The sequence below is a fragment of the Podarcis melisellensis genome (genome assembly GCF_964234715.1).
Source record: "Podarcis melisellensis genome assembly, chromosome: 3".
NCBI lineage: Eukaryota > Metazoa > Chordata > Lepidosauria > Squamata > Lacertidae > Podarcis > Podarcis melisellensis.
In genome coordinates, this window is record NC_138530.1 from 83,194,010 (window position 1) to 83,216,121 (window position 22,112).

The window sequence follows — 22,112 nt, forward strand, 5'->3', positions numbered from 1 at the left end:
GTGGCCTGTCCCACCCCAAAGACTCAGTGGATCACAAATCCTAGAATGTAAAGTTGAAGAGACCCAGAGAGTTGTCTAATCCAATTGTCTGCAAAGCAGGAATCTGAACTAAAGCATCCATGACAAATGGCCATCCAACCTTTGCTTAAAAACCTCCAAGGAGGAAGACTCCATAATCTCCCGCGGGAGCCCATTTCACTGTTGAATAGCTCTAACTGTCAGAAAGTTCTTCCTGTCGAAATCTCCTTTCTTGTAACTTGAAGCCATTGGATCGAATCCTATCCTCCGGAGCAGGAGAAAACAAGCTTGCTCCATGTGACAGCCCTTGAGATGTTTGAAGATGGCTATCATATCTTGGTCTCCTCTTTTCCAGGCTAAAAATATCCAACTCCCTCAACCATTCCTCATAAAACTTGGTTTCCAGACTCTTGGTTATCCTCCTCTGCACTTGCTCCAGCTTGGCAAAATCCTTAAATTGTGGCACCCAAATAGGACACGGTATTCCAGGTGTGGTCTGACCAAGGCAGAATAGAGCAGTACTGCTGCTTCCCTTGATCAGGACACTAGACTTTTGTTGATGCCTCCTAGAATAGCATTAGCTTTTTTTTGCTGCTGCATCACACTATTGACTCATGTTAAGCTTGTGGTCTACTAAGACCCCTCAATCCTAACGGTTACCTCATCCAGACCACATTTTACCAGCTTCTCTGCAAGCATGTCATGGGGGACAAAGACCAGTATCAGCAAAATAATAAGATTTCATCTAATTCGAAGACTCTCCGCCAAAGGCCATCTTAAGCAGGCACTTAAAATTCTTCTGAAAAGTGCTGTAGCTAGAAGGATTTGCAATGCATGTCTGACATATTCTCTTTTCCTTCTGGGCTTTCTTTCAGCCGTTGAGCTTTAGGATGGAGAACCTGTAAGATTACAGCCAGATCCTGTTGGATTACAACTTCCATCACCCCTGACCATCAGCCATGCTGGCTAGGGCTGAGGAGAGTTGCAGTCCAACAGCACCTGCAGTTCCCCACCCCTGCTTCTGCACAGACTACAGACTGGAGTGTTGTTAGCAGTTGTCACTCTCCGTGCAATGAGCTAAGAAACTCTTTTTAAAAAGCATAATAATTAGGAGCACATTAGAAAATGGAGCATGCACTGCATAGCCGCAACTAATCCAGGTAGGTGTGACTCAAAAGGCAGATGTTACAAAAGCTATATATAGTTTTGGAATGTTGTGGACGGTATCCAAAGAACTACTTAGGTTCATACAAAGGCCCAGTAAAATGTTTTCCTTTTTTGTGCCTCCCCATATGTCACATTATTGTCTGTTTTTGAAACTCACGTCAGTTTCAGAAGTCCATTTGCCGTGTGGCAGGGGGAGGGGGTTAAGGTTTTGAGAAAAGCAAATTTAAAGTCAATTTGGACTCATCATACTAGTTTCATAGTTCTTTGGATCCTAGCCCATAAATCCAGTTTGATACTGAAATCCATAGGGTGAAAAATTGGATGACTTCTTCTGTCACAGCAACAGCAGTGTTTAATTCCCATGTCCTGCCTCAGCAAATCCAAACTTTTTCTAGGGTATGAAACTGAGAAAGAGCAGCAGTCAAGGCATGTGACTTTTTTAAAAAAACAACAACATCCAAAAACAAAATGGTGGTTCCAGTGTGGTATAGTGCTTGGAACAGGACATGAGAGATGGAGTACGTATGTGCATTCAGCTGCCTAACTGCACCTGCGTGACCCAGGAGATCACAGCTGCAGAGATAGTTGATCCGTTGTTTGGAGAGGTCACATCCTGGTTTGCATGGAGAAATTGTTTTCAACGGAGCCCAGAAACAGGAACACACAGCTGTATTGAGGCAGCAGCGGGTGTTAATTTTTTTTGCCCCTAACAATTTTGCACCAGGGCAACCACCCTGTAGACTCCCTCACGCTATGCCATTGCTTAGATACAGAGTTTCTATAGTGGAACTTTATTTATGAGATGCTCCCACTGAAGGAAGATGGGGAATGAGCTTCTCCAGCAGGTCAGTGTGGATCCCCAAAAGTGGCTCCAGGGGGTTGCAAGACTCTCCAGATCAGTGTAGGAGGTAATGTGAAGGCTGATTAGGAACAGCTAATTGTCTACCCCTCGCCATTGTCCAGCAGGAGCTTATACATATTGAAGGAGTCCCTCTGTTCATGAAACAGACACTCTGGATCCAATCCAATTTAAGTTCATTTTCAAAACTGTTTAAAACTCCCTAATGCTTCCCTGTCAAGTTGACTCATGTTGTGATTTCTGCCCCTCCTGTTATAATTTAAGCATTGGAAATGTTGCTCTTTTTTAAATGGAAAGATTGACCTTGTATTTCATCTTATCTATAGCTGTTTTATTTATAAATGGAAATGCATGACTAAAATATTTTACTGATCTGTGCTCAATGGAAAAAATGAGTATTGGAGGAGCCATGCTGGCGGCTGTCATTTTTCTCAGTGCTCTCTCTCATTTAATGTCATGAATTGGACACACTGCAAAATATTGTTTGAAGTCATCTCATCTCCATAGTACGGATGTTCTTATCTTTATAAAAGATACAATCTAGCTCAACGGGAAGTTAATGCTTTTGATGAAGGAACTGCTGCACAACTCTCCATGGCTCCTGCATAGCTCATCCCGTTGGCCAATTTGAAAGGTCCCTTGTGGCTTCAAAAATGTGACATCATGAACCTAAATTTACACGGTGCTATAATCACGTAGCAAAGCTAGGGTTGCAGCAGCGAGCATGTAAGCTTAGAAACTTTCATGCCATATTTGGGTGTCTAAATTAATAAAAAGCTCTCCCCTATTGTGTGCTAAGTTCACACTCTTCCATTCGCTGGGCAGCAGGCTTTCACAAAGCCATCCTTAGAATGCCATCCTGTGCTCCAAATGTGCTGGTTGGGGAGCTTTTGGATTTTGAAGCCACCAGCAGCCAGAGTATCTTGAGATACTCCCCAGTGTTGATGTCAGGGATATAGGGGCTTTATGCTGGTGTAACTGGCCTGTCAGCAGGGTGGAGGAACCAGGTGGCTTGGCCTGAGTTCTTGACATAAAATGCAAAGGTACTTAAACGATATACAGTGGTACTTCTGGTTACAAACTTAATTCGTTCCGGAGGTCCGTTCTTAACCTGAAACTGTTCTTAACCTGAAGCACCACTTTAGCTAATGGGGCCTCCCGTGCTGCCACCGCATGATTTCTGTTCTCATCCTGAGGTAAAGTTCTTAACCCAAGGTACTACTTCCTGGTTAGCGGAGTCTGTAACCCAAAGTGTTTGTAACCTGAGGTGTTTGTAACCCAAGGTACCACTATATCTTGTCCCCAACCCCCCCCCCAAAAAAGCAGCAGCTGCTGCTGCAGTTCTCAAATTACAGGAAAGGGGAGGTGAGCCCCTTTGGCCTCTTCCCTTTTGCGTTGACCTGCTTAGCTACTTTGGGGTGATATGATTTGTCCCCCAGACCTCTGTTCAAGATTCCCCCCCAGCCTGGATCCCTCCACCATCTCTTTCTTGGCTAGAGACCACAACCCATCCAGACACACCACAGATTACATTTCATGGTGGTGAAGGCAGGGGTAGCAGCACTGCACTGTTGACAGGAACCATTTTGGAAAACCAAGGACACGTTAGCTAGAGCATGTTCGTGAATGTTGGCACTACAATAAAGGAGGTTCTCTAGGCAGCATGCCTTGTTGACGAACCCATTCTCCAGGAGGTTCCAAACTCAAACGTAATTTAATGCAGAGCAAGTTGCTGGTCTTACTTAACTGGGAGGTGGCGGGGGGTGGGGTGGGGGAGAAGGAGAGCAAACCAGGAGCTGCATCCATGGTGTTCTGTTCAGCTTCAGTGGAAAAATAGCATGGGTTGCATTCAGTGAAATTGTGTGAGGGAAATAACTTCTGCTTGGGCAATGGAACTCCGCCCATGGTGCTCTCACATTTTAACAGTGCCCAGCACAATGCTAAAATTATATGCCCCCTGCCTCTCTTGTTTTGTTCTACAGCATTTTTGTGGCACCCTCTGCAGCACAGCACCCAATGCGGCCAAACCGGATGCACTACCCTAAAACCGTCTCTGCACATGCACCCATAGCAGCTCCAGAGGGCTGAAATAATAATAATAATAATAATAATAATAATAATAATAATAATAATAGATTGCTTATTTGTACCCTGCCCAATGATGGATCTTCTCAATTTTGTGCCCCCTTCACTCAGTGCCGTGTTTGGGGAAACCACTTGCACGGCCCTAAATGCAGCTCAGGTCCAGTGTGTTTATCCAAAATGACTTTCCAACTATAGGTAGCTAAATGATGGAGAACAAATTCCTAAGGTAATTGCACTGAATAAGTAAGGAAGCACCACTGAGTTGAATCGGACTTGGTTCTAGGTAAGTGAGTAAAGGATTGAAGCCAAAGTCTGAAGTACGGTAACTGGCAAACCTTCTAGGCAAACTGATTTTGTAAAAGAGCTTTATATAGATTTTCATACATTTTTCATTCTGGGCATGCTGCGAAGTCAATTAAGTGTTAAATGCGTGTTTCATTGACACATACATCCAACTTTAAAATTTAAGCCTGTTTTCTTAAACCATTGTGTTCATTTTAGAAGATTCAGAAAGGTAAGTCAGAGCCAATGCAAGTTATTTAATTACATGAAAACAAATGTTCACCTACAGACAAGTAAGTATTCATGAACATTGTCTTTTCTATTAGTGGAACCGTTTTGCCATGTTTTGTTTCCCAGGCTTTTGATTTATTAGTACGTTGGCGTATTCCTTTCAGAGCATTATGTAAAGGAAAGATCAGATTAAAAAGCCAGAATGGTATAATAAATTGTCACTAAGGGAAATAATTTTCCACTTTAAAAGAAAAAGAAGAGAGAACATCTACCACCCCCATGACTGTTAGTCTGTTAGTGTTCCAGCATCCTGTTTAAAAGATTAGGCTAATGCTGGAAGTTTGAACTTCATTATTCAGCAAGTATATCTGAAGGAGCGTCTCCACCCCCATCGTTCAGCCCGGGCACTGAGATCCAGCGCTGAGGGCCTTCTGGCAGTTCCCTCACTGTGAGAAACAAAGCTACAGGGAACCAGGCAGAGGGCCTTTTCGGCAGTGGCACCCTCCCTGTGGAACACTCTCCCATCAGATGTCAAAGAGACAAACAGCTATGTGACATTCAGGAGACCAGAAGGCAGCCCTCTATCTGGAAGTTTTTAATGTCTGATGTTTCATTATGTTTATGTATTCCATTGGAAGTCACCCAGAGTGGTTAGGGCAACTCAATCAGATGGGTGGGACATAAGTAATACATCATCATCATCAATTCACATTGGTTATTTTATGCAAATAGGGTAAAGAGTGCTGACACCTTATAACAGGCACATCCAACAGGTAGATCGTGATTTACCGGTAGATCACTGGACGTCTGTGGTAGATCACTGGCTGCCTCCAAAGAAGCCCAATAACTTTGGCTCCCCTAAAAAAAGCTAAACATTTTAGCCCTGCAGCCCATAAAAAGAAGCTCAACAACTTTGACCTGAACCCACAAAAAGGGGGTAAATCACTGTCAGTTTTTAACTCTGCAAGTAGATCACAGTCTCTCGGGAGTTGGCTACCCCTGCCTTATAGGAATAAAATGTACCGTAAATATCTAAATGGCCCATGATGCAGTTGTCCTGCTTGCTTTTTTAAGCTGCTAAGAAAAGCACCAAAAAGCATAGTTTGTTTCATTCCTTTTTTATTTTTGGAAGGAATGGATATATTGTCAATTAAAAAGACCTGAACATGGCAGCCATGGAAAAGGTGGGCTTCTCTCCTTGTCTGGGATACGTAGAGTGATAAAAAGTTTATGATCACATAACATGCTACACCTTTCCAGGACATCACCTACAAAATCATAGTAAACTTGGATCAGGGGGGAGGAAAAACCACGATCAGGAGGACACTTCCCACCAGACTGGGACTGGTAGGGTGGAAGACAAGGAAAGCAGTAGTAAGTTTAAAGCCAAAGACAATGGCAGGTAGATTCAGCTAATTTTACTTTTGTCCCCATCTTCCTCATTGTTGAGTTCTATAAAGACAATGAGGAGGAGGAAGGAGCTGACAGTCACTGCCACTCTCTGGGCATCTTGCAAGAAGGCAGGCCAGTGGGAGCTGGCTGTGGGGAAACTGAGGTGCAGCAGTGCTCTGTTTGCTCTCTAGGAGACCAGCCTCCCCTGGTATTCCACTATGAGAAGGCACAGAATTTGTGTCGGTGTGAATATTCCTAATCAGCATGCCTATATGTTGGCCTGCCAAGCCAAACACTCCACTCATCATGGACGGTGGCCTGCCAGGAACAATCCTCCTCCCACCCCTGTTTTTGTCATTCCAGGCAGGAATCACAAACAGAAGGCTTATCGAGCTCCTGATCAGCTGCTGGACACTGCCCCTGGCTACATTCCGCTCCATAGGGGAGATCACACATTGCTCAGGCCTGACAGATGAGAAAATACCCGTGGTTCCAAGATACACGGCCAACTTGCACATGTCACCCTGAAAAAAAGTTTTTAAGAAACATTGGAAAAGATGCTGTGAGAATAACTATCTTTCACTGGATTCAGTTCCAGAGGCTTTTTCCTCCGTGAAGAAAAACATTCTTTTAAGTTTATCAAAATAGAAAATTAAGCATGTGGATATGTTAGATGTTACATCTAGATAAAAGTTCTCCGCCTGTCTTGTTTACTGAATAAGAAGAAAAACGTTGGAGCCACATGTTCCTTCCTAGAGAATCTTACAATACTTTATAAATGCATTTATTTGGAAGTAAGACGCATAGAGTTTAAGCAAATGACTTCTGCATAGGTGGATTAAGATTCCAAACTAACATCATTATCCAAGATTCAGGCAGACCAGAATATGCTGGTAAATGTTTGCGCATTTCAGGAATGCCTTCTGAATAGCACATTGTGTACTCAGCACGTAGGCACACAGTAAACAGAACAAAATAGTTTTCAGTAACGTCAAATATGTTTCATTAGACTAGAATTTCAGCATATTAAATGCAAAAAACCAACGTTTTGCTACAAATAGCCTTCGTTGCACATTTGATTGTGCTAAAATAGCCACAGGTGGGTTTACCTGGTCAAGTGGCTAAAGGATGTGGGAAATGAAAAGAATGGAACCCAGGATAATGATGGGCTCCTAGAACATACATAGAAAGGCCGAGTTTGGGATTAACAGCAAACACAGTAACAGCCTGGTAAAATACACAGCACATTCAGAAGTTTCTATCCCTCACTTTTACTCATGCAACAAGGCAGCTATACTCAGGTGAGGGCTTTGCAGACTGATGGGTTTAGCTGATGCTACCTATTTGGGACAGACCCAATTGAAAGTCTAAACAAAGTCCTCTGAAATATTTTTTTTGTATTAGGTACATATCAATGTTTACTTAGCACTGCCAATGTATGCAGTGTTTTACAGAGAAACATAAGCAGCTAAAAAGTTGTGATTTTTCCTTATCATGAAAGTGAAAAAATTGGAAGTTTGAAGTGCTTGTGAGTCATTTATAAATCATATTAACTTTCACCCTGAACATGCCTCTTGTGAAACAGTGTGGTGTAGATCTTAGGCAAGCGTGACAATATGGTTCATTCATTTGTTCTTTTAATAGCCAGGGAAAATCCATTCAAATGCTGCATATCAGAAACACATGTTTGAGAAGGTACCTAGATCCCTGTGCTTTAAGACTTCTGAAATGTAGTCAGACTATCACAGTCTTTTCTATCTTTCTGGAGCTCTTTCCTCACTTAAGAGTGCTGCTTCCTTCTCCCAACTAACAATGTCCAAAGCAACCATCGATGCTTTGGGATTAACATGCTGGTTTATTTCAGGCTAAAGGCCTGTGCGTGGTTGTGCAATGCAGATCTACGTGTGTCCACCCATGGTTATCAATGTATCTTCAGATTGTGACACATTGCACAGTGATCTGGACAAGGTATTTTAAGCATTCTGAAGACTGGTTCAGCACACAGAAATGCACTGAAGTAATTTTCTTGGGTTAACTTGGGTGGGTGGGGAGAATAGTTGTGCGAACCACCCATATAGCATGGTGTTGGTAAATCATAGCAATGGCAAGTATAGGAATGACTACAGAGCAGCCAGGTAGTCTGCAGAGTGCTTTGCAAAGGGCTTTGCAACAATTGACAATCAGGTGATGGTCAAGTCTTGTGAAGTCATTTCCCACAGGGCTTTGCAGGCACCACCAATCAGTTGACAGCCAAACAGGGGGGCTTGGTGGGTCCATGGGCTAATTCATGGGTAGACAAACTAAGACCCAGGGGCCAGATCCAGTCCAATCACCTTCTAAATCCGGCCCACGGATGGTCCAGGAATCAGCGTGTTTTTACATGAGTAGAATGTGCTCTTTTATTTAAAATGCATCTCTGGGTTATTTGGGGGGCATAGGAATTCGTTCATTCCCCCATATATATATATATATATATATATATATATATATATATATATAATCCGCCCCCCCCCCAAGATGTGAGGGACATTGGACCGGCTCCCTGCTGAAAATGTTTGCTGACCCCTAATTAGTACAAGGTCTTTGGGTAAGCTCAAAATTGTTGGAGCAAGCCCAGAAGGTTCCGACGTTGGGACAGTCTAAGTCCCCATGATGGATATATGATCTGATAGATTCCAGGTCAACGAAATAACTAAGGTTGCCTTGCAAATAGATATCTAGGCTGTTGGGAATAATGAGGTAGGCAAATTTGGGGGGGGGGGTCCCCTGGAGCACAGGCTCTTGAATCAGTAGCTTGTTGGCATCCATCTGTCTCAAGAGACAATGGAGTGCACTTCTGGAGGTGAAGTCAAAGCAGACAATGAGACCCACCCCACCCCCTTGGCCTTGCCAATGTGGTCCAAAGGAAAGCAGAATTATACATTTGGCACCAGCTTGGCTGCAGGAGTTGCCAGAAAGAGGCACACAAGACACCAACTGCCTTAGGGGCAACAATCTGTTCCAAACAAAAACATCATTCTACTAAGTCGATGCCCTCAGTAATATAGTTAGGAATATAGTGTGACAACCTATATATTGTGTTTTTTTTACCCTATAAAAAGCTGCCAATGTAGGTGTACTGCATTGTACTGCAACCATCCTGATGAGATTTGGCATGATAGTTCATGCCCTCACAGGAGTCTATGGTCATCCAATTCTACCCCCGCTAACTTGTCATCCAATGTCATCCAATTCTACCCCTGCTAACTTGGAGACTTTTCTTGCCATGTAGTGAGGGGGGTGGCGGAAGGAAATGCGGCTTTAATGCTGTTGCGCCAGGCAACAGCACCCCAAACCTAGCTGTTAGTTAAAGGTAAAGGGACCCCTGACCATTAGGTCCAGTCGTGGCCGACTCTGGGGTTGCAGCGCTCATTGGCCAAGGGAGCCAGTGTACAGCTTCCAGGTCATGTGGCCAGCATGACTAAGCCACTTCTGGCAAACCAGAGCAGCGCACGGAAACGCCATTTACCTTCCCGCTGGAGTGGTACCTATTTATCTACTTGCACTTTGACGTGCTTTCGAACTGCTAGGTTGGCAGGAGCAGGGACTGAGCAACGGGAGCTCACTCCGTCGCGGGGATTCGAACTGCCGACCTTCTGATCGGCAAGTCCTAGGCTCTGTGGTTTACCACAGCGACACCCGCGTCCCAACCTAGCTGTTAGCAACCCGTTATTGCCAGATGGAAAGGTGAATGGATATGGCAAGATTTCCTGTTGATTGTAATAACAACAGTGGCCACTAGGGAGGGCTATTGGACAACAAATGGAACTTGCTCCGCTTTTCCCCTCCTACGCAGAATTCCGCGCAGAGGAGGGTTAAAGGGAAGCCCTTCTAAACGGTCCCTGGCAAAAAGGAAGCCCATTTCTTTTGGGAGCTCTCTGGATGTGGCAGTTCTGGGCAGCTGGGACCTCTCGATCTCGGAAGGGCGGCTTATCTTTCCCTCGGTGGGCGCGGCAGATGCAGCAGCAGCAGCAACACTGGAGATAATCTTGAGCCTTAACCCGCGCGGAGCAAAGGACCGACGGCGGCGAGCAGCGCGTACGTGGTTGCTTTGAATGTCCAGGCGGGAGTCGGAAGGATCGGGGAGTCTGCGCCAGGAGACGAGGCTTGCTGGGCCCGGGCTCTCCTCCTTTTGCGTTTCTTCCCCTCTTTCCCCCTCCCGGGTCTCGCCCTGCCCGCTGCACCCCCGTCTCTCGGGCCCGCCCGACTCGCAGGCGCTTCCGACGGCTCGCTCCTGAAGGCCGCGGGGGGCGCGAAGAAAGGCGTCTTTTTGATGCTGCGCCTCCAGCGCTTGGGTGAGGGGCTGGGAATCAGAATCAGGCACCCCTGCGCCGGGGCGGAGGCAGGCGCGCAGCGGAGCCTCGGGGCCACTTTTTCCTGCTCGCCCCGCGCTTCCTGTCTTCCTTCCAAACCCAGGTAAGGTGGGGGGGGGGCACTGGCTTGGGAGAAGGAGCCTCGCCTGATGCATCGTTGGGACCGAGAGAAAGCACGGGCAGGGTAGGGGGAAACGGGCCTCGTTTCTCCCAGGTGCAAGGGAGGCGTTTCTACACCATCCTGCGCGACTGGCTTTTGTAGTCTTTTAGTCGTGTCCGACTCTTCATGACCCCATGGACCAGAGCACGCCAGGCACTCCTGTCTTCCACTGCCTCCCGCAGTTTGGTCAAACTCATGCTGGTAGCTTCAAGAACCCTGTCCAACCATCTCGTCCTCTGTCTTCCCCTTCTCCTTTCCCAACATCAGGGTCTTTTCCTCTCTTCTCATGAGGTGGCCAAAGTATTGGAGCCTCAGCTTCACGATCTGTCCTTCCAGTGAGCACTCAGGGCTGATCTCCTTCAGAATGGAGAGGTTGGATCTTCTTGCAGTCCAGGGGAGTCTCCTCCAGCACCATAATTCAAAAGCGACTGGCTATAGGTAGGCAAAGGGCAGCAGATGCTGCTGTGCGTCAGAGCCTTTGAGGGACTGCTTCGGAGTGCCTGGCTGTCCTCCTATCCTTTTTCTTCCAGGATCTCTTTCTCGCCCACTTTCCCTTTTCTGTAGCTGGATGCACGTTGCGCTTCAGGACTGGGCCCGCGCATCCAGGTGGACTCATTCTGAGGTGTGCGCTGCGCCACCAGAGACATACAGAATTCTTTCGCTTCCCGGGTAGATTCTGGACACGAGCTTGGCCAAGATGAGTTGCGCCTGTGTCTCACGGAAGGGGATTATTTCAATTTTTGGGGTAGTGTTGCGAGGATTATAAACACCCCGCCTCCTATGGGATTTAGTGCAAAAGCGCGCCATACATTGAAAGCGCTTCCTTGATTGTTTTGGGGGCGAGGCCATGCGCCTTACACGTGCATCGAATGTGCTTTAACTATATGGTGCGGAATGGATCTGCCGCTGTGAGGAGCGACACCCTTTGCTGGGCTCTTGCGCTTCTCTGTTTGTAGCCTATGGAGTGTGGGGAAGATAAAGGCGTGCATTTCCCATCTTTCCAGGGCTGAGGCGGTAGACCCGTGTCTGGGCTGCACCAGGTGGAGGCCTAACTGATGGAATGCTTGTCCACCATCAAGTCAATGGATGGATCCTGCACGCAGAAGGCTAGAGGCCCGGGAGAAGTGGTCTAGTGTTCTAAAAACGCCCTCGTTTTCTATGAGCAGGGAGCGGGTCTCAGTCAGGCTGAGCCCTCATGAGAAAAGCCAGGAGAGCTAGACCTTCAGAGAAGGCACAGGCCCCTAGACGAGCTTGTACATGACTGTTCTGCAGCGTTCTCCAAAAGCATAGCTGTTCACTTTGGTTTTTTCACGAGGCAATTGCGGGCGCTCCCTCTTGCCGTGCGGTCCTAATCAGGGCTTTTCTACCCCGAAAGCGAAGAGCGTTAAAGGTTCTTCGGTGGAGCAGCCTAACCGCAGGCCTCTGGGTCCTGCCTAGGCGTCCTGTTGGTGGAAATAGGAGTCCACTTTCCCCGTTGCCTCCACGGGGATAAATCCTAGGGCACAGGCGGGCGGAAGCCATGGAGTTCGACTCGCTTCGGCTCTTCCTTTCCCCTCGCAGGGAGACAGCGGCATTGTTCTAGCAGGGAGACACAGTGGCAACCTTTCTTCTCTCTTCAACCTTTCCTTTCAGTGGCACATTGTATATGTCTAGGGATACTTTGGGCCGGGGCCAAACTAGGCTTTATTTCACCCGGGTCAAAGACCCAGTTTCGGCAGCGCTCTCTCGCGCGCCTCTCTGGAGGCTTCCCAATGCGGAAGGGTCGGAGCTCAGCGGCAGAGCATCTGTTCTGCAGGACCCAGATTCAACCTCCGGCCTTTCCAGGTCGGCCTGGGAAATGTCCCCTGTCGGAACCCACAGAGAGCAGCTGCCAGTTAGTGGACGCAATACTGAACCAGGCGGACTGATTCGGTGTGAGGCACCCTTTTTTGGAGGACGAGACTTTTTTGGTTTTTCTAATGCTTTGCTGTGGAAGGAAAGACCCCCCTCCCCGAATGGGCTGTAAAAATCACACGAAGGGCTGTCAAGTAGTAGTAGTAGTGTTTTTATTATTTGTACCCCGCCCATCTGACTGGGTTGCCCAGTGGGCTTTGCTGAGCTGATGACTAGAAGCGCTCTCGGAAGGCTTCCCCCCCAAAAAAACTTCCACGAATGTCGGGCTTCGCGCAGCTCCTCTCGTCAGGCTCTGTCCCGCCTTTCCCGCCCAAAATCCCGGCTGCCCGGCCGGCCCACGTGCCGGCGAGCAGAAGCGCGAAAGGCGCGGGAGGCGAGGCGCCACATTCCAGGGTCTGAGGAAATGATGGCTGGTCAAACTTGGACGTTGCATTCCTGCTACTCCTTCCTTCTCCTTCCGCCTCAAACTAAACTAAATGAAGATTTAAGTCGGGTGGGAGCCCCGCTCGCTCCCCAGTGGGACTTGCGAGTCGACAGGAATCCAAGTACTTCAGCGGCAGCGCGCCAGTTTCAGCCAAAGAAATGCACTGGGCAGCGGCTTCCTGAGTTGCGTTTGTTTATTTTTTATAGGTGATGACTTGAAGGGTGGGTGAGTGAGGGAAGGGCGACCTTGCAGTAGAAGGATTAGTATACACTGGTTAGAAATGGGGGAGCAACGTGTGAAAGAGGGCGGTGTCAAAACCGGAGATGAGAAAACCCCGTGCGTTTTGGTCTCTCCTCAGGGCGCCCCTCAACGTTTAATTTGCCGCACGAGAACAGCATTCTCCGGGTTCCCAGCAAAGTTCACACTCGAGTGAGGGTTTCCCCCCCTCTCTCCCCGATACCAGGGAATGCAATCCTGTGCGCTAGGGACGGCCCGCTCCCCAAGTCCAGATGCCTGCTTTTCACTCAATTTCGCACCCGCGAGTTTGCAGAACTTGTGAATGCCCAAGGAGACTTTGGACTTTCTAGAAAGGCGCGTGTCTCACACCCCTTGGCTCCCGAATGCGTGAGCTCCCCACACGAAATAATCCCCTCGCGCAAAATAAGAATAATAAATGCTGCCAAGGAATTCAGGGTCACTTCAATTTCCCGCAAGTATTTCCACTTCAAACTTCTCTCAGTGAAGTCCACATCTTTCCTCTTGTGGATTCAGGGACATCCCCTCCCCCCCCCCCCGCCAGCCTCCCGGGTGCGAGCTAAGCGCCGGAGGTCCCCAGCCAGAGGCTGGCTGCTTCTCTGTCCTGGGCTCCCATCCGGCCCCCGCCTCAGCCAGAAGCCACCGCCGCGCGGCGGCTGCTGCTTGGCTGGGGCGCGGAGGAGCCCGGAGAGCAGCAGCTACGTGTGTTCTTGGCTGGGCGGCCGCTGCCCCCTCCCCGCCCCCGCCCCTCCTTGCCCCCTCCCCGCGAGCCCTTCCGCGGCGGGGGCTGCGGCTGCGCTCGCGCGGGACTCCTCATGCCTCAGGAATGCGGCGAGGTATGCGCCCCTTTCCAAGCAGGCGCGCGGGCGCTGCTCGCTCTTCCCCTACGAGCGAGGAGAGGGGAGAGGAGAGGAGCGCCTAGCTCATCCCGTGGCAGCCGTCCACCTTTTCCCGCCGCCGTTTCGTAACCGCTTACGAGAGGCGAGCGCGGAGTTGGGAGCAGCCCTCTCTTAAGGAGCGCGCTTGGCGAGAGGCTCTTCCCACTCGGAGAAGGCGAGGCTTGCCGGACGGAGCGACCCCTCGCAGCCCAGCAGCCGCCGCCGCCTCAGCAGCAGCCGCTCCTCTCGACGCCGCCACCGCTCCTGCCTCAAGGTGCCCAGGACCTTTTCCCTCCGCTGCTGCTGCCGCTGCTGCCTCCTTCCTGAAGCCGGCTCCGTCGCCGCCGCCCTCCCCGCCAGCCCTGCCAGCCCAGGTCTGTGCGCGCGCGGCGGAGAGGGAGCCCTTTCTCGCCTCGTGCCGGCCGAGCCCTTGCAGCAGCAGCAGGAGCAGCAGCCCGCGCGCGAAGGCGCCCCAGGCGAGAGGCGCTGCTGGCGCGCCGGGGCTGGCGGCACGGGCGAGCCGGAGCGCGCGGGCTCCCTGCGGTGGAAGCGTGGATTTTATAGGGCGCGCGCGCAGGGGGGGGGGCATGTCCTCGGATTTGATGGCAGGAGGTCGTCGAGGGTCTCCGGTCAGCTTTCCCCCTAAAGGGCAGATGATTCAGGAGGGAGGGAATGAAAGACGAGCGTGGCATCCGACGGCTTCTCATCAGCTCTTGCTTCTGCAGTTATGGGCTGTGAAACGCAAATAGTTACTGGTTTGCTGCCTTTTTCTCTCCGTTGGCGACTGCTTAGAATAGTGGCGTTTAAAAAGAAAGGCGCGCATCGTTTGTGCCTGGGGATCTTTAGTTCCTGCGCCCCATTTTTATCAAGCTGAGTGGGAGTTGGGGGTGGGCAAGGAATCCCCCTCGACGTGGGCAAGGGAAATCCCAACTGCTTCACACTGGCTGGGCGTCGGAAGCTCTTTCTCTGCCTCTCTCTCGCCCTCATACCGCGCCTTCTCTGGCTGGGTAACAGCTCCTTATATGTAAGTTTCTCCTTTCCAGTTGGTAGTTTTGTTGTGGGGGGCAATCGCTCACGTTTGCAGGTTTGGGCTCGAGTTTTTGTGTGCGCAAGATTGCGTTTTGCTTTCATTGTGTGCGAAATGATTCTCTGGCCGGGGATCGACGCGTCTGAAAGAGATCTGCTTCTGCTGCTTCTTTTTTCTCAAGGTCCGGGTGACTGCATATAAACTGAAATAAATTCAGAGCGGCGGCGTTTCTTGGCTGCTGCCAACTCAAGAAAGGCAGCTCATAAATTGTGCAGTGGAAAGCAGAAAAGTCAGCGAAACTGTTGCTAAGCGATCGGATCGGCGTTTTGGCCAAACTAAAAAGAGAAACGTTTTCGAAGGGTGTTGGTGGTGGGAACTCCAGTCTGGAATGAGCGGCCGGGGCGGGTTGGGGGCGCTGGGAATATATCTCCTTATAATGCTTTGGCTCCGCTCGGGTTCTTTGGGGGGCGAGTAGCTGCGTTGCTGCTTCTGCCCGGCAGGTGGCGCTGGAAGCTCAGAGAACACACCCCGGACAGAAGCCGCGTCCTCCTTCGAGCTCGCTGCTTTAAATGCCTGCTGGGTGCGCACCGGCCGAGGAGCAGACGCGCTCACGAGTGGAGCGCTGGAGAGGAGAGCGTGCGCGTGCATGTATGCAGGTAGGCAGCGAGAAGAGCAACGAACAAGATCGCTCACGTTGGCTGGCTGCTACAGAAGCGAGGGATTGCATTAGCACCGCGTGTGTGTATATTGGGCTGGGGGTATATTTATATATATTTAAAAGCATCCGTTGAGCAGCCGCTTCTGCTGCCTGTGCGCTTCTGTTGAGCGTCAGGTCTCGGGCAGGAACTGGGAAGGTATTGTCGAGTCTTGTCAGTTTCGCAGAGCGATTAAACGTACCTTCTGGCTGTGTGTGTTTAAGAGAACAAAACAAAACATCTCTTTCCATAGCCCAGAAACTATTTCTTCCTCCTGAGCTGTTAATCGCCTAATGATTTACGCCAACTGTCTTGCTTTGTGGTTTGGTCTTGGCAGCGCTATAAGTGATTCAAGTCTATTGCTTAATTACTCGCGCCTTTCCTTCTCGCGCGAATGGGTAAACGAAAAGCTGAAGCTAAAAGTTGCTGTTGGGTATTTCCTCTTTTTTAAAAAAATACACCAGATCTCGGATGCTTCGTTTATACGGGTTACAAACGTCTCCGCTTCTCATTTTGGGCTATGTAAGAGCCTTTTAGTCTAGACTTGTGTGCGAAAGTTTCAGGGGTTTATACCACTCAACATCCCACCCCCCTTATTGGCTCCCTTGTATTGCTTCAGAGTGAAGACAAGGATGCTCTGAAAACTCTGCAAGACCATTAAACTTGACAGATTTGCCTATCAGGACAATGAACTTTGGCTCAAGGCCCAGTAGGAAGGCTACAGTTAAATGCAGAATTAGGCACACTGCCAACCTGATCCTATGGATGGGACTTACTCCCAAGTAAGTGTGCACTGGACTGCAGCATTGATCACTTTGGATTTAGAGTCTGTGCTGGATCTTCCAATCTCCCAGGTCTTAAGCAAGTAGATTTTTTTAAACCACCCATGTAGCTTTTTTCCAGAGAGGAAATACAAAAATCTCCTTGATGCTAAAATATATATTTTACTGCTGCTTTTAAACATTTATAATGTGGTAAATGTGTTGTGGGTGCCACCCAGCCTACAATAGATTGATAAATCAAGTATTGACAAGGAAAAGCATCACTTAACTCCCCCATACCCCCTCAAAACCCCCCTTCTTAGTATACAGTATGTTCTGCCTCAGTGCAAAATTCTGAGTTCTGCAACTGGTATAAATTACACAAATGTAATATTTGCATAGATTTTCTTACTTTGAAAATATGTTTGCTGGATGCAGGGAAGAGCAATGCAGTGTACCTTGGCTACTAGACATCCTCTTAAGGCTTTCTCTCCCTTCTCCTCAGGAGATTTTATCAGACCACGGGACCCACAGTTTTGCGTCTGTGTTTTCAGCCAAAACAACACCCCGCCAACCACTTTTTTCTTTTGGTTAAAAGTGAAATCTGAGATTTGTAAAGCTTCTGAATTCCACGCCCTTTGCTGAATTCCGCACATTTCTCTTGCTTGCTTGGAATACACTCAGAATGCTCCGTTAACAATAAGTAGGGCTAGTTAATGAGTTCTTTCAGAACTGTTCAAAGGAATAAGTAGAGTTAAGTGGTTTGTAGATTTGCAGCCAACTGCATATTTCTAGACCAAATACATCTTCTGTTGCTCACCTCCATCCTGTGTTTTTAGAGTTCTCTTCCTTTCTCTGCATCTGTGTGAACAAACACCCCCCCCCCCCGATCAAGCTGCTGCGTCAGAGGGGTGCTAGACCTAGGCGTTGGGTTTCACTGGTATGTTACATCCCCTTGTGTATAATTTGTTTCAGACCTTACTGCAGGCAGGCGAGGGGGACAGGATCAAGGAGCTGCATATTTGTAGGCAGAGTGTTTTTATTGCAGTTTCCAAATTACCCTAGACTTCTAAAGTCATCCTTAAGTGCTTCAACAGTTACGAAAAAGGAGCCAAATAAAATTCCCAGCTGAATTGGAGCCAGTGAAGGGGAAGGCTGGGAGAGAGATGAAACTTCTGAATTAGCAGTTGCTGGAACTCACGGCTGGCCTCTACATTTGCTCTGGGTCAGGGGTAGGAAGGAGGATACAGATGGAATCCCCCACCACTTCCAAGACCACGGATTTCATGCATGCCAGTTGAAGTGCTTTCGGTTATCTCTCCTATTGTTGGTGTGCATGTGTGAAGGGCAAAAAATGCTTCTTGCTCGTGTCTGTTTTTTAGAAAATCTATAGATGACCATGCCAGGAAGTTGCATGCCTGTTTTTCTGGGATATTGGTGCCAGTTGCAAAGCACTTCTTCAAAAAAGCAGAAGTTGTGTATGCTTGGGAGGATGTGTCTTCCATTTAATAGCCTCTTTGGTCACTTTCTTTTAACAGGCGTTGCATTTTATAAGCTAGACATTTTTGCCCACACACTTCTGCCTCCCTAAGAATGAATTACCCTCCAGCCATTCTAGTGGGCAAAGTTTTTGAAAGAGAAGGGAAAAGGAAAAACAAACAAGCACCAAATCCTGCTTTCAGGCTCCCTTGCCTCCTAAGGATATGCTCCAGCCCTCCTATACCGCTCCCTAAAGAATGCCTGTCTTTCTCAGCACTGAGGGCTACAGAACCTCTACATTTCTCTGGAGATAATTTGTCAGGAGGCTTGGGGTTGTGGTGGGAAAAACCAGAAGTGGGCATGGCCAGAGCCAAAACTGGGTGGGGCCCACCTTTCTCTCCTTTTTGTCTCATTCTTTCTCTTTCTTTCTGATACTTCCTTCTCTCTCTGTCTCTCCATCTTCCTACCACCTATAAGGCTGCCAAAGAGGGACAGGTTGCTCTTGCCAAAAAGCCTGAACTTACTACTTAAAGAAGACTTTCTTTCCTCACTCAGTCTGTTTCAGCTTCACTCCATATTTCCCTCCTCCTCTCCTTCCTGGCTCTCCCCACCTGCATGAAATCTGGCCCTTGAGCCATACATTGCTGGTCTCTGATCTGTCCAGGAGAGTTTAACTATTAATCATTCATCATGTAGCTCAGTGGCACACTTTGGGGACTCAAGTTTCTGCGGCGCCCTGTGTGACACCAGAATTCAGTGTCCTTTCTCTTCTCACGCTCCATTCTAAATAATCGTTCTGGGGTCCTCTGCAGCATCCACTGCAGTGCAACTGAGGTTCCCCTGATGCTCCCCAAAGTGGTTGTGCTCCCCTCAATCCACCACTGCACAGCTGGAAACCAATTCATGTAACTTTCAGCAGATCTTCTCCCTTCTGCCTCTTTCTAGTCACTTCAAATACTTATTTTTACAAAAGACTGTGTGAAATTGACATGGATGATGGTTTTGCACTGCCAGTAGTGGATCAGATGGGATGAACAGCCAAGTTGGAAGGACAGGAATTTTCCCCACCCCACCCCACTGCCAATGCAAATTGAAGATATGGCATCCTAATCTAGATGGGAACTGAAGCCTGGGGATAGAGGGGCTACCTACTCTCTCCAGAGCCCTGCTACAGCATGCCAAAGGCTCTTCTAGTCGAACGTCTTGTTTTCACAGTGGCCAACCAGATGTCTATAGGAAGATGGAGGACCCGAGGGCAACAGCACTCTCCTCAATAGTGATTCCCAGAGCTGGTATTCAAAGGCATACATAGCCATCTTGGATTGTTTCCCCTGCCCCCAGTTCTAGTGAAAATTCCCTGCACTTGTGGGCATCAATACATAGCTAATATATCTTCTAGCTTGGCTCTAGCTGGCAAGACATTATGGATATTTAAAGGGAACATAGTATGTATGGTGGCAGTGTGCATGAAGCAGGGGAAAACCCCAGCTGATCATTAAAGCACTTTCAAATAGAGATGTGATCCATATCTTATGTATAAAGGTAAAGGGACCCCTGACCATTAGGTCCAGTCGTGGCCAACTCTGGGGTTACGGCACTCATCTTGCTTTCTTGGCCGAGGGAGCCGGCGTACGGCTTCCGGGTCATGTGGCCAGCATGACAAAGCCGCTTCTGGCAAACCAGAGCAGCGCACGGAAACGCCGTTTACCTTCCCGCTGGAGTAGTACCTATTTACCTACTTGCACTTTGAGGTGCATTCGAACTGCTAGGTTGGCAAGAGCTGGGACTGAGCAACGGGAGCTCACCCCATCGTGGGGATTCAAACCGCCAACCTTCTGATCGGCAAGTCCTAGGCTCTGTGGTTTAACCCACAGTGCCACCCGCATCCCATCTTATGTATAACACTGGGTAAAAAAAAAGAGCTAAGAGGGAACAGAGGCGTATAGTAGCTGCTCAGTGCTCAGCAGCTTCCCTTCTGGTGCTATGTGATTTCTTCTCTTCATCCATTTAAACTACTGAAAGAAATGCATGCTGATTCTCTTCCTTCTTTTTCTTCCAATAGATTCATTCATGTGGTTGTGATCCAAACCGACAACAATGAAGACGAGGCTTCCTGCAGCAGTTGCTGCCCTGTGTGCTCTTCTCCTCTGTGTGACAGAGGCTGAAGGTAAGTCATTCCTTCCTTTATTCCTTGGGAAAAAAGTGATGGTGCAGAATTAAAGAAGGAAACAATTTCTCTCTAAGTGTGAGTGCTTCACCAATACGCCCTTTCCTCTCTCTCCCTCCCTCCCTCCGTCCCTTTCCTTCCTTTCTGTGGTTTGTTTACTTCCAGAGAGCAACTCCAGCTGAGTAGCTCCACTCTCCTTCCTCTTCTCTGTTGTCTTCCCAGTGTGCTGTCCACACTGGATGTCTCCTTGCAACCAGAAGCTGGCCTCTGCCCTCCCGTGGCCTCCTTTCCTCTTTCCCTCCCTCCCGGGAGAAGCAGGACACCTGTACAAACTTGAACCTTCTCCTTAATAAGCCAGAGAAACCCTGGAGCGTTCGCACACGCCCTCCTGATGCTTAATTGCTTTGCTTTGTACTGTGAATACATAATAGACACATGCACAGTCCCCCCCCCTTCTCTTCTTAAAAAACAAACCCTTTATAAAATAAAGTACTCCAACAGAATCTGGCTACCTGTGCATCTTTGTCTGAATGGTGGTGGGGCTAAATGGGTGAGGAGGGTGGGAAGTCTTTCCTAATGAGTCAAACATGTGGGGCATCACACTTGCTCCTGTGTAGGGAGCAATAACCGGATCCCTAGAATTAACATGACATTCCTGCCATTCTTTCTCACACAGAGGAGACTGGCCTCCAGCAAGGCACCTCAAAGCTGGTTTGCTGCCTGGGATAAAGCTATTGCAGGTTTTTCCAAACTTGTAGTCCAGCAACAGCTGGTGACCCAACTCCTGTCATCCCTAGCCAGCAGGACCAGTGGTTAGGGATGATGAGAATTGTAATCCGAAAAAAGCTGAAGACCCAAGTTTGGGAAACTCTGGGCTATTGTTCCCCAGTGCCGGCAATGGCTGTTTACTGCAGGTGCTGCAGAGAATCGATCCCAAGTCTCTTGAGGTCATGCCAAAGTGCCTGGCCAGGCAGCTGCTGGCGCCAGGAACTCAGAAAGCATGCAAATAGTCACACTCATTCTGGTGGTCCAGGAGGGCCTTGGGCATATGAGGTAGGGTGTGTGCATGTCATTCTGATGTCTCTCTCACACTGCCACCTGAGGCAAGTGGCTCCTTGAGGCTAAGGACAGTGCTGGTTGTGGTCCTCACTTGTCAGTTGTCAGATTAGTAACTTGGAATCTTCATGCCAGAACCTCAGAGATCTTAGTCCTGGTTTAGAAAGTGTGCTCATAAAGGAGAAAGAAAATCTCTAACCCGGGATTTCCCTTTCTCATCTCAGGGAGTGCTGAATGACCCCTGGCATATCCACTGTCCCAGGGGTGGGACTAACCTCTGGCTCTCCATATGGTGGAAGTCCAGCAACATCTGGAGTGCCATAGGTTCCTCATCCCCATGCTGCCATCACACACAACACCACACATAACATACTTTAAATAGGTGAATGTTTTCCCTTCTCTCCTTTCAACCTCTCAGATTATTAGTATTATTATTATTCCTTTTCAGTGGCAACACCAGTGGTGAACAGTCTACCTAAAGCTGGGATAGGGAATTTAGAGCCCTTCAGATTTTGCTGGATTCCCAACTCCCAACAGCCCAAGGTACATGGCCAATGGTCAAAGATGATGGGAGTTGTAATCCAACAACAGCTGGAGTGTAACAGGTTTCCCACCTTTGGCCCAAAGGAAAGGAGAGGTGGGAAAGCCCTCTCCCCATGCTTTGCTGCTGTGAAGGAGGGGATATTCAGATCAAACATGTGCACAGCAAACCATTGCTGGCTGGGGAAATAGAAATAGAGCAAAGAAAACCTCTCCTTAATTTATCCGTGAACTCATCCATCACATTCTTCCACTCAAAACTCTTCATTGAGATTTGTTAACCACACAATTAGCATTGTACTGGGTAGCACTGAATGCTCAAAAATTTTAATACAAGAGTAAAAATGTAGTCTGGTAACTTGTATGGACCCTCTTGATTCTTACACATATA

The 22,112-nt window shown here is 48.4% G+C and overlaps 1 protein-coding gene across 5 annotated transcripts in view; it reads left to right on the plus strand.

Moving 5' to 3' along the window:
* The first annotated feature begins 9,970 nt into the window (after window positions 1-9,970).
* Window positions 9,971-22,112, plus strand: part of COL12A1 (collagen type XII alpha 1 chain) — a 123,093-nt gene continuing 110,951 nt past the window's right edge. For 2 of the 5 annotated variants that reach the window (XM_081904782.1, XM_081904781.1), the window contains exons 1-2: window positions 14,309-14,370; window positions 20,021-20,125. In XM_081904782.1, coding sequence (XP_081760908.1) covers window positions 20,056-20,125 — 70 coding nt within the window. In that variant the 5' untranslated portion in view covers window positions 14,309-14,370; window positions 20,021-20,055. Of the gene's footprint in view, window positions 10,112-14,308; window positions 14,371-15,663; window positions 15,680-20,020; window positions 20,126-22,112 lie in introns of those variants that run through there. The other 3 variants (XM_081904779.1, XM_081904778.1, XM_081904780.1) reach the window with 3 other exon arrangements.